This window comes from Neomonachus schauinslandi, chromosome 1, assembly GCF_002201575.2.
Source record: "Neomonachus schauinslandi chromosome 1, ASM220157v2, whole genome shotgun sequence".
NCBI lineage: Eukaryota > Metazoa > Chordata > Mammalia > Carnivora > Phocidae > Neomonachus > Neomonachus schauinslandi.
This window is the reverse complement of record NC_058403.1, coordinates 121,317,759-121,329,990: the sequence shown is the minus strand read 5'-3', so window position 1 is coordinate 121,329,990 and position 12,232 is coordinate 121,317,759. Positions and strand designations below refer to the sequence as shown.

The window sequence follows — 12,232 nt, the reverse complement described above, 5'->3', positions numbered from 1 at the left end:
CTATTCCATTGTGTGTGTGTGTGTGTGTATATATATATATATATATATACACCATATCTTCTTTATCTATTCATTTGCTAATGGACATGTGACATGTGGGCTCTTTCCATAGTTTGGGTATTGTGCACATTGCTGCTATAAACATAGGGGTGTAAGTCCCCTTTGGATCACTATGTTTGTATCCTTTGAGTAAATACCTAGTAATGCAATTGCTGGGTCATAGGGTAGCTCCATTTTCAACCTTTTGAGGAACCTCCATACTGTTTTTCAGAGTGGCTGCGCCAGCTTGCATTCCCACCAGCAGTGTAAAAGTGCTCCCCTTTTTCCACACCCTTGCCAACATTTGTTGTTTCCTAACTCATTCATTTTAGCCATTCTGACTTGTGTGAGGTGGTATCTCATTGAGGTTTTGATTTGTATTTCCCTGATGTTGAGTGATGTTGAGCATTTTTTCATGTGTCTGTTGGCCATTTGGATGTCGTCTTCGGAGAAATGTCTGTTCATGTCTTCTGCCCATTTCTTGACTGGATTACTTATTTTTTGGATATTGAGTTTCATAAGTTCTTTATAGATCTTGGATACAAGCCCTTTATCTGATAAGACATTTGCAAATATCTTCTCCCATTCTGTAGGTTGTCTTTTGGTTTTGTTGACTGTTTCCTTTGCTGTGCAAAAGCTTTTTATCTTGATGAAGTCCCAACAGTTCATTTTTGCTTTTGTTTCCCTTGCCTTTGGAGACATGTCTAGTGAGAAGTTCCTGCAGCCAAGGTCGAAGAGGTTGCTGCCTGTGTTCTCCTCTAGGATTTTGATGAATTCCTGTCTCATATTTAGGTCTTTCATCCATTTTGAGTTTATTTTTGTGTATGGTATAAGAAAGTGGTCCAGTTTCATTCTTCTACATGTGGCTGTCCAATTTCCCCAACACCATTTGTTGAAGAGACTGTCTTTTTTCCATTGGATATTCTTTCTTGCTTTGTCCAAGATTACTTGATCATAGATCCATTTGATTTTTAATCTACAGGAATTATCATTTTCTGGATCCTTTTTTCTTCCATGTAAAATATTTTAATTGAGGTCCAATTTGAAGTAACATGAACAAATTAAAACTTAAGAGCCCATTTTGATGCATTTTCACATATGTAATCACCCATATAACCACCACCCATATCAAGATATAAAATATTTCCAGCATTCAGAAAGGCTCCTTTGTACTTCCTCACAAGCCCCTACACCCAAAAGAAAAGCACTATTCTAACCTCTATCAACATAGATGAGCTTTGCTTGTTTTTTTTCTAATTCCAGTATAGTTAACATACAGTGTTATATTAGTTTTGGGTGTACAGTGTAGTGACTCAACAATTCTATACTTACTCAGTGTTCATCATAAGTGGACTCTTAATCCCCTTCACCTATTTCACCTTTGCTTGTTTATAAACTTCATATAAATTCCAATATATATTATGAACTTAATTTAGTGTCTGTGAGATTCATCTGTAAATCTATAATATAAATAGATATAATCATAGGATGCTGTTTCTTATTACTGTGTAATATTCGATTGTGTGAACATACCGCAGTTTGCTTGTCTATTGTCCTGCTGAAGGACAATTGGGTTGTTTCTACTTTGGGGCTATTATGAATAAAACCACTATGTACAATCTTGTAAGAATCTTTTAGTGGACATAGCACTTATTTCCCTTGGATTATGTCCAGGAATATAATTTCTGGGTATAGAGTAGATATATGTGTAGCTTTGATAGCTAGGTCAGTTTCCAAAGTGTTCCAGTTACACTTTCCTAAGGAATATAAAACATTCCAATGATTCCATGTGCTCAACAGCCTTGGTATTGTCTGTCTGTTACATTTTAGACATTTCCTTACATTTTCTGCAGTGGTATCTCCTTATGATTTCCATGCAGAGTTTATAAGAAAATTTTAATATATCAGTCTTTTGGATTTTCTTCTTTTGTGACCAATAGGAAACAATAACCTAATACCATAACATTCAAAAACTAGTGGTCAAAGCAGGAAATAAAAGATGAAAATAAGGATGATTGGACCTGCACCCCAATGTTTATAGCAGCAATGTGCACAATACCCAAACTATGGAAAGAGCCCACATGTCACATGTCTCACCCTCTTCCTATTCTGAATGAGAAGAAACAGAAAAATTGTTGGAGTAAAATGGATTGAATGAACAATGAAGATAATTCTTTTTGAAAATGTGAAAAGGCACACTCACTGAACAGACAGGTACCCTCAAAGTGTGTGTGTAGTCCCATGGGGAAACAAACAGGTCTCAGACCTGCTGGGAAAGAAATTCCTTGATTCTATCAGAGCAAAGGCAATATCTAGATAGAAGCACTCAGCAATGAGCAAGATGAAAAGAGAAACCACATGTTACAATGGAAACATGCTAAAAAGAGCATAATCTGGGATGAGGCTGAGCAGGTGTTCATTAAAACTTCTTAGGGACAACCAGACCTTGGTTTCTAAATACCATTCCCCTCTAAAAGAAATGAAGTCTTCTTGTTGAAGTAGTTGATTCTAGGACAGAGAAAGTACAAAATGAACATGGATCATCTTGTGCAAGAAAGCAAGGAAGTGTTCAAAGAATCTCAGACATCAAAAGACACCGATTGAAGGTCTTGCCACTGGCCAAGTCTGAAACAATTTCAGCATCAAAATGCATAATCATAGTAACAGACTATAGGCCATCAAATAAAGTAGGAATCTACTACAGTTGACCCTTGAACAATGCGGGGGTTAGGGGCACAGACTCCCACACAATCAAAAATCCATGTATAACTTAACTACCAATAGCCTACTGTTGACCGGAAGACTTAATGATAACGTAAACAGTTAAGTAACACATATTTTGTGTTTTATATGTATTGCATAGTGTATTCTTACAATAAAGTAAGCTGGACCCAAACAAATGTTATTAGGAAAATCATACGGAAGAGAAAATACATTTATAAGTACATAAGAAAATACATTTTCTTATAAATACATTTATAAGAAAAAAATCCATGTATAAGTGGACCCACACAGTTCAAACCCATGTTGTTCAAGGGTCAACTGTATTCTCTACTGATATAAATAAATAATAGGGGAACGAGAGGGATCTTATTTACACAAGAATGCTGATTGGTAAATATGGAAGGAAAGTTGGATTAGAGATAACCATTTTGTCATCATCATCATCATTGTTTCAAGCAAGAATATTCAACTAATGCTAAAACCACTGAGTAAAACTTTAGAGAGTAATAGGATACTTACATAGTTTCAACGTATCTATTATTTGAGACTACTTATATAGTCTCAAAGTATCTTTCCAAAAGATATGTATTATAACACAAAGAAAAATAAGCATTTTACACTAGAAACCTGGCAGACACCACTTTAACAGAATGATCAAAGTTAATCTTATTAGGAGTGAACTAATCTACATCGTGTGCCTCCTGATATGTCATACTTTATTTCTGTGGTATTCCTGCCAAAAATGCATAACTCAAGTCTAATCTTGAAAAATAGGAGACAAATTGAAATTGAGAAAGGCAATTGAAAAATAACTGGTTTATCTTTCTTAAAAATATGCTCATAAAATACGGGACAAACTGAGAAAGGTTAAAAATTAAAGGAGACAGAAGATTCATGAATATGGTACTATACAAGACATTAGGGCAATTGGCCAAATATGAATAAGGTCTGTAAATTCAATAATATTGCATCAGGGTTAATGTCCTGGTTTTGTTAATTTTACTGTGGTTATATAAGGGAATTTCTTGTTTTTAGGAAACTTACATATTACATTTATATATATACATATAATACATTAGGGATAAAGGAGCATCATTTCTGCCATTTACTCTCATATATAATACCTATTATATATGACAGATATATAATTTATATATATAATGTATCATAGATATATAGATATATAAAATACTCCCTCCCTCTGTGTGTGTCTGTATTTTTTGTTTCGGCCCATCCATGTATTGCAGGGGCTAGAACTGAGAAACTACATTTCTTAGACTCCCTTGCCAGCTGAGGTCCAGATTCGGTTTTGCAAATGAGAAACACTTGAGTGAAATTAGAAGGGAGAAGATAGGTAAAAGTTGTTTCTCTTCTGGCTCTAGCCATGGTAGTGGTAACTCAGCACCTCAAACTCCTTCAGAGGTGGTGAACTTCCTATTGTTCCTGATCTCAAGTAAAATATATTCCTCCCCACCTCATTTGCATCTTTAGCCCTTCCAAAAATGTTGTGATCTTTTTGCTTAAAATACCTAGAATAGGTTCTGTTTTCCTATATTGTTAGACCAGGCAAGGTGTCATTCAAGTAAAAGGCAACAAGCGGATGTTTTCATCCATAAAATAACTCCAAGGAAACAATACCCCATGGGCCCTTTTTGATGAAAAAATGACTTGACAATGAAATCCAGCCAAATAAGAGTTGAATAAAAATAAGGAACACAGAAATAAAGAACCATATTTAAAAGATGGATGATTAAATATAGAGCAGGGTGATGGGATAGGAAATGCTCAGATGGGGAGTAGGGCATTTCATGAATATAGTGTGGTTCTAGAAGACCATGCTGATAGGGTGACATTGAGCAGAAACCTTCATGAAGTAAGGGAGTGAGCTATGGAGATATTTGAGCAATGAGTTTTCAAGTCAGTTTTTAAATAAAATGTGACAAACATCAAGAAAAAAACATCCGTCCTTGCTAACTATATCTTATAATAGAACTAGGTGATTTTGGCACCTGCCACCACCTGATGGCAGCACACTCTAAAGGAAAGCTAAGAAGAGAGCAAGTCTGTGTTGGTAAAACTAAACTGAAGAGAGGCAAACATCACAAAAGAATAAAAGTGCTGTGGTGTTTCTAGCTTCTGAATCTTAAACTTGTCAGACATCTCATTGCACTTTCTGATTTCATTAAAAAAAATAAAAACAAACCTCAATATCTCTTGTTTACAAGTATGATAACTTCCAGATTCCATTCCTGCATTGTAAATGGTGAACAGATTGGCTTTACTTTACCTAACTTGTTACCTTCACGTCTTCATTTTCAAACCCATCGGCCTAATGTGGTCGTCATTGTTTGGGGCAGAGGTGTCTTTTTATTACCCAGGCAATCCAGAAGATGGTATAACCAACTGAAGCCCGGCTGCTTTTATAGTATCTCTTTTCCTATAAATAATTGGAACTCTTGTCCTAGCATTGATTTTAGGAGATCTGTTAGTGTTTCTAGATCTAAATACAGAGAAGTGGTGCCTTAGCTGTTCAATTAGGTGAATGTTTATGGACAAGCCAGGCTCTGTGTGGAAAATCACTCAGAGCTTTGCCTCGTCTGCTCCTCTTGACACTTCATGTCAGAGCTTGGGTGCCACCTCCACGGAAAGGACTTCAGTCCTGGTAACATTTCCCTCCTAGAGGCTGCCTTAGCCCCATACCCTCTTACTTATTATTCTACATTCTAATAACTCCTTTTCTTTTTCTTTCTTTTTTTTTGGCAGATAAAAGTTTGTTTTATTGAATAACTAACTGATCTGTTTTATTGCCAAGGCCACTATGTACAGACAAAAGAGAGGGAGTTTTATTTCTTGGTCTCTTCCTCCTTGGACAGAGTCTTGATGATTCCTCTTCCTTGGTCTGGAGCTGCTCTTCGCGGCGCCTGGGAGCCTCCGTGGTCTTCAATCTGCCAGTCTCAACCTGGTCAGCCAGAAGCTTCTTGCGAGCCTTGTCTGCTTTCAGCTTGTGGATGTGTTCCATGAGAACCCTCATGTTTTTGAACACCTGACCCTTCGTTCTCAGGGACAGGCTGTGTGATACATGTGGCGGTCCCATCTTCTTCTTAGATTCACAGTATCTTCTGAGAAGCTGGAGCAGAATTCTTATCCTCCTCATCCAGGTTACCTTCTCAGGCATTTGAGCATTGGCTGTACCTCTTCTCTTACCAATGCCCATAGCCCTGCCCTTCCCGTAGGCCAAAGTGTTTTTCCAGCACTGAGCCCAGGAATGGACAGTCACAGCTTTCGGGATGATCAGCCCATCTTTGATCAGTTTTCGGATCGGTTGACAGGAGTTGGCATCGGTGATTTCATTGCTCTCATTGGGGTCCAACCTGATGTTCTTTTTGCCACAGCGAGGACACTGGAGGCAAGCCTCTTCAGAAGCCTGAGCATATTCATGGCTGTGGCCGCAGCACCAGAAGGAAAGTCTAATTGCTTATTTTCTTGTCTCTCTTTACCTTGTGCCTGAAAGCTCCGTGAGAACAAGAAATGTATCTATCTTGTTCATAATTGTATTACCCACTCCTGGGCACTGTGCCCGGCACATTGTGGACATCTAGTATATACATTTTGTTGAAAGAATACATTTGCGGGATCCTTGGTCCTCTTTTTAAAAATTGTTGTCTAAATGAGTTCCTTGGGGCGCCTGGGTGGCTCAGTCGTTAAGCGTCTGCCTTCGGCTCAGGTCATGATCCCAGGGTCCTGGGATCGAGCCCCGCATCAGGCTCCCTGCTTAGCGGGAAGCCTGCTTCTCCCTCTTCCACTCCCCCTGCTTGTGTTCCCTCTCTCGCTGTGTCTCTCTCTGTCAAATAAATAAATAAAATCTTTTAAAAAAATAAATAAATGAGTTCCTTTTTCATTATTAAAGAAAAAAATTGCTTAACTCACAGCTACTCAATTTTTTACACTTAAATTCTTCACTGTGTATGAAGGGCATTCTCTTCATAAGAACAGTACAATTATCAAACTCAGGACAGTTGTAATGATTAGCAATCATCTACAGATTTTGTTCAGATTTTGCCAACTTTCCCATTGATAACCTTTGTAGCAAGAGGGGGGAAATGCTTTTTTCCTTGTCCAGGATTCAATCCCAGATCACAAGTTAAATTTGATTGTCATGTCACTTTAGTCTCCTTTAATCTAGAATAATTTTTCAGCTTTTCTTTGTCTTTCATGACAATTTTAAAGGATGTGGGTGTGTTGTTTTGTAGAATGTCCCTCAGTTAGCGTTTGTCTGATGTTTCCTCATGATTACACTTGTGCATTTTTGGCAGGAATACCATGGAAGTGATGTTGTATCCTTATCCGTACATCCTATCATAGTGTCTATTTATCCCATTAGTGGTGATATTAATTGCAGTCGCTTGAATAACTGGTGTCTACCAAGTTTCTCTACCATCATTAGTCACTTGTGGGAAGATGCTTTGAGACTGGATAAATATCCTGTTTTTCATTATATTTTCACCAATTAGTGTAAGCATCCATTGATGATTCTTGCTTCAAACATTTATAGCTCACGTGGTTGTCATGTGGTGGCTTTCAAATTCCATCATTTCTTTTATATTTGTAAGTTGGAATTCTACCATAATTTGGTTATAAAAAGAACATTTTTTACTGTAATTTCTAATAAAAGACTTTTTCAACACCTTACTAATTCTGCTTTATGCACATGCATATTTTATACCCTCCAAACACCTGCTGAATTACTGATGCATTATTTCCCATTGCAAAAGCCCTTGTAGATTTTGCTTAATTAGCTGGTTGCTTAGGTGAGTACTTAGTTGTCCCATGTGGGATAGGCCTGTCAGGTCCCAGGAGACTGTGAGGGCTCTGGTAAGGATTTTGAAATAGAGAAGCCTGTGCCCAAATTGATTCAGCCTCTTATTCATCCCCTAAGCAACCTTAAACAAATTATTGAACCTCTCAGAGTGTCACTTTTATTCCTGCCTGCTTGAAGTTGGGAACCACGTCTTTATACTACTTTGAATCCCTAGTACAATATGTGCACAAGTAAACCCACAGTTAGTGACTGTTAAACTGAACTATATCTCTTCCGTACCACCATTACTGCATTTTCTCTTTTTGTTCTAAAGACTCCTCTGTTGTCAAATCTTGCTAAAGTTTCTTCCAAAGTCCTTTTGAGGCCATTCAGTTTTTGGTTTACATCTATCTTTCTATACTTTATGCTTTCCTCTTTTTGCATAGGTATGTTTCTACTTTCAAAAATTCGGTTTTCTCTATCCTGGTAATTGCACTTAGACATTTATAAATACTTTTCAAATTTCTTTCTGGCTACTTACTTTTTACTGTGCATTACTGTTTTGCCTTATTAAATTCACACCTTGTTATCATTATTTTTTCAGAAATTAATACTGCTTGGGGCGCCTTGGTGGTTCAGTCGGTTAAGTGTCTGCCTTGGGCTCAGGTCATGATCCCAGGGTCCTGGGATCAAGCCCCACATTGGGCTCCCTGCTCCGTGGGAAGCCTGCTTCTCCCTTTGCCTGTCCCCGCTCCTGCTCTCTCCATCTTTTTATCAAATAAATAAATAAAATCTTTAAAGAAAGAAAAGAAATTAATACTGCTCTGCAATAAGAGCCATGGGAGGATGGGGGGAAATTTCATTCCTGTTTGTAGGGAAGTCAGTGTGGATAGTTCCCTCTTCCCACCACTGTGCCAAGGTTACCTGTTCTGTTGTTGCTGTTACATGAAAGCTGAATCAAAATCTTATTACTCCTCAATTTCTACTCATTAATTGGCTTTGAAGAGTATACCTAAGGTTTTTTAGCAGCAAAATTTGAACTAGGAATGAGATTCCTGATCCCCAAGCTTAGAAGTTTGCTAATCAATGCTTCCTTTCCATAAAATGGCTATGTCAGTCTTCTGGAAATAAAATAGGAAAGCCTGAGTAGCAGAGGTGTTGGATGCTCTAGTTACATTCTCTAGCTCCTGTCCACTCTGATTTCAGCCACAACTCTAATGATGGTTCTGCTGCAAGCTCAGATTCATGCCATCTATGTTGCACCCCAAAAGCAAGCCTACAGATTCTGCTTTTCTATACCAGGTTAAGGAAGCCCTCTCTCTTCTGTGCGGAAGTACAATCCAGGACAGTTACCAGCCCTGGGGAAACCCTCAACCAATACCAGATGGGAGGGTGGATAAATGCTCCAGCTGCAAGAGGGATATCCAGGGGAGCATTCTGTACATTTTTCAGAGGTCCTCAAGGAGAAAGCAGTGATTTCAATAATGGAGCCTTATATTGACTTTTCCTTTTTTTTTTTACTCTCCCTGACCCATCGATTCTGGTCTCTGGAAACACTTCCCAAGTAAACTACCTGCACCCAAATCACTGTTCCAGGATCTGCCTGTGGGGGTGACCAAACTAAGTAAAAAATTCATTCAATAAGCATTTACCGTGATTATTTTATGCTAGGAAGTGAGATAAAAGACCTAGTAGATAAAATTCCTAGTACTTGTCCTGAAGAGTATAATGGGGAGACAAACAAGTAAACAATTAGAAAAAAATTACAATATGGGGTGCCTGAGGGGCTCAGTTGGTTAAGTGTCTGCCTTCAGCTCAGGTCATGATCCCAGGGTCCTAGGATCCAGCCCCACATCAGGATCTCTGCTGGGTGGGGAGCCTGCTTCTCCCTCTCCGTCTGCCACTCTGCCTGCTTGTGCTCTCTCGTTCTCTCTCTCTCAAATGAATAGATAAAATCTTTAAAAATTTACAATATATTGTTGGAGAAGCTGTGTTAGTGGCAAGAACATTAAAAATGCATTAAAACACGGGGAGGGGTCATTTAACTTATACTTGGGGAAGGGGCTTCCTGGAGGATGTATTGCTTGAGCTAATGGATGAAGCATGGATAAACACAGCTATCACAACTCTATATTGTACAAATGTCAGCTGAAAATTCAATTGATACTTTTGTATCCTCTGTTCCAAAGGTTATGCTCTGCTCTTTATGGTATGCAGTATATGGCATGATTTTAGATGACAAATGGACATTTAAACTTTTTTGTAGTTAGTATGTTAATATGTACTAGAATAAAAATAAGGAGCACAAAAAACTTGATTTTACAGACTATTATCATTTAGGATGAAGAGAAAACTATTTAATGAATTGAAATTGACCTTAAAGAAAAATATTGAGTGAATAATAACACCTGGGTTTAGACTGACAAAGATTGCATGGGTGGTATGCAGATTACTGAAGTTTGGGAAATACTGCACAAGGAAAAATCTAAAATGAAATTCCTGCTTTCCAGAAACTCAGCAGTTGTTTGGGAACGCAGAGCCGTAAGCAAGGATAATTAGGGCTACAATAAATTTGTAAACCAAGTACAGGTTTCCCCCACTATCCAAAATTAGAGAGTTCTTATCAAAACTTTCTAAACCAAAATGATATAAAGTGAAGAAGCAATTACCATTACTTTATATGGAAATATTTAGAAACATTTCTGAGCATTTCCAGACCTGAAAAATAACCTTTTAGGCATTTCTGATACCTTAGGACATATCTTGCTAAGAGATGCACAAAATAAATGGAGATAAAGCACAGGTGTTCACAGACAAGTTCAAAGCTATGGGTGGCTTGATACTGAGATGCTGAATGTAGTTCCCGGGGAAGGAGCTTGGGGATGTCACTCTCCCCCGCTGCCTGGGGTTGAGAGCTGCCTTTATAAAGGCTCACTGCAAAACAAACTCTGCTATTTTCATTTACTACCTTTTTTCATAAAAGCAAAAATTCTCTTGGATTTCTTTTGTTAGCAAAAACGGGTTTTAATGTAGAGGGCTTTTCTAAAAGCAAAGTGGCTTAAGGGGAACTTTCTAAAAGAGGGGGATATCTAAACAGGAAGAAGATAGGAAAGCAGTGAGGAGCAAAGTGTAGAGGCTACAAGATCAGTTGGAAGGCTATTGCTCTAGTCCATGGGAGAGGTAGTAACAGCTTGAATTAAGGAGTGGCTATAAAAATGGAAAAAACAACAACAACAACAAGTAATGAAACAGGCTCATTGCAACCATTCTATGAAAACTTACTGGTTACAGGCAGGACGCAGGTGAAACTTGTCAAGTGCAGGACAGTTTGGTACACACACGCACACACGGAGTGGGAAAGCTGGATTAATCAATCAGAAAATATAATTAGAAGCATGTTTTTATTTGGCTTCAGTTACCAGAGCACTTTAGTGTTAATTCTTCAGATATTTGCCCCCCACCTTTTTTTTTTTAATTTGACTCAGAGGCTGGGGATATACTAATACATATATAACGCTTTCTACATTCCAGGCATGTTCTAAAGAGCTTTAGTTCTCCGTTTTCATAGCCCTTAGTTTATAGAAGAGAAAGCTGAAGCATAAGGAGGTTAAGTAACTTGCTGGAGGTAATGCAGCTAATAAGTGAAGTAGTAAAGATTAAGCCCAGGCGTTCTTGTTCTAGAGTATCTATTCTTAACACTACACCAGAATAAATGGGTCGGGCAGATTATGCTGAAGACCTGGTTCCGAGACCACAGTCCCTCCATCTGCAAAATGGCGATAATAACAACGCTAGGAGTCTGGTGCAAAAGAGTGAGATAATGAATATGAATGTGAACTTCAAATTACGTATGTGACTCCGCATACTAGCTTTTCATAATATGAGTACGTGAGCTCCCGCATTGTAACGAGTTTGCAGCGCCAGAGCGAGACCCCGCCCCTGTGGCTCCGCCCACCGCGAGCGGCAGGTGGGGCTGGCAGATCTTCTTTGCGCATGCGGGAACTGCTGCCCGCTCCCAGCTCTAACCCAGGCTGAGAGTAGCTGTCGTTTCTGAGAGGACGATTCGTGAGGAGGCCCTTGGCGCGGTTTTCCTTTCCTCTCCCTTCTGCGGGCCCTGGCCGTACTTCGCTGTGCCTAGAGCGTGGTGTGTTTTCGTCTACCTGCCTGGTTTTCTGCAGAAGGTGCCTTTCGTTGGCCCAATAGTTCCTTGTCGAAAGTGCCGGCCCCCGCGCCGGCACCGGCCGTAGCCCGGTGGGAAGGCTCAAGATGGCGTGCCTGTTGGAGACCCCAATCCGCATGAGCGTCCTCTCGGTGAGTGACCGCCGCAGCTGCTCGCTAGCTCGAGAGCTCGGGCCGGCCCGCAGCATTCGCCCCAAACGTGGCGTGCCTCCTGCACATCACCCCTTGGGGTGGCTTCCGGCTCAGCTTTGGGCCACAGAGAGAGAGGGTAGGCGGGAGGAATAGACGGGACCCCGACCGAGCCAGAAACGTCTCCAACTCCAGGAGCTTCCACCGGTACCGTTTCTCGGGTGGCCTCTGGCGGACACGGTGGTTGGGCGTACGGGCAGCTGGCCCGGTGGCTCGGCTTGGGCTTTGCCAGGTGCTTCACTGAACCTTCCTCTCAGCGTTGCTGCTTCTCCCGGCCGAGCGCTCTGCCCTGTGAGGCGCCGG

At 39.8% G+C, this 12,232-nt stretch overlaps 1 protein-coding gene and 1 pseudogene across 2 annotated transcripts in view; one reads left to right on the top strand and one right to left on the bottom strand.

The window, feature by feature from the left end:
* Positions 1 to 5,606: 5,606 nt before the first annotated feature.
* LOC110570718 lies at positions 5,607 to 6,201 on the bottom strand (annotated as a pseudogene).
* A 5,394-nt stretch (positions 6,202 to 11,595) lies between these two features.
* Positions 11,596 to 12,232, top strand: part of ARMC8 (armadillo repeat containing 8) — a 106,333-nt gene continuing 105,696 nt past the window's right edge. The window contains exon 1 of one of the 2 annotated variants that reach the window (XM_044915453.1): positions 11,596 to 11,872. In XM_044915453.1, coding sequence (XP_044771388.1) covers positions 11,828 to 11,872 — 45 coding nt within the window. In that variant the 5' untranslated portion in view covers positions 11,596 to 11,827. The remainder of the gene's footprint in view (positions 11,873 to 12,232) is intronic. The other variant, XM_021678753.1, reaches the window with a different exon arrangement.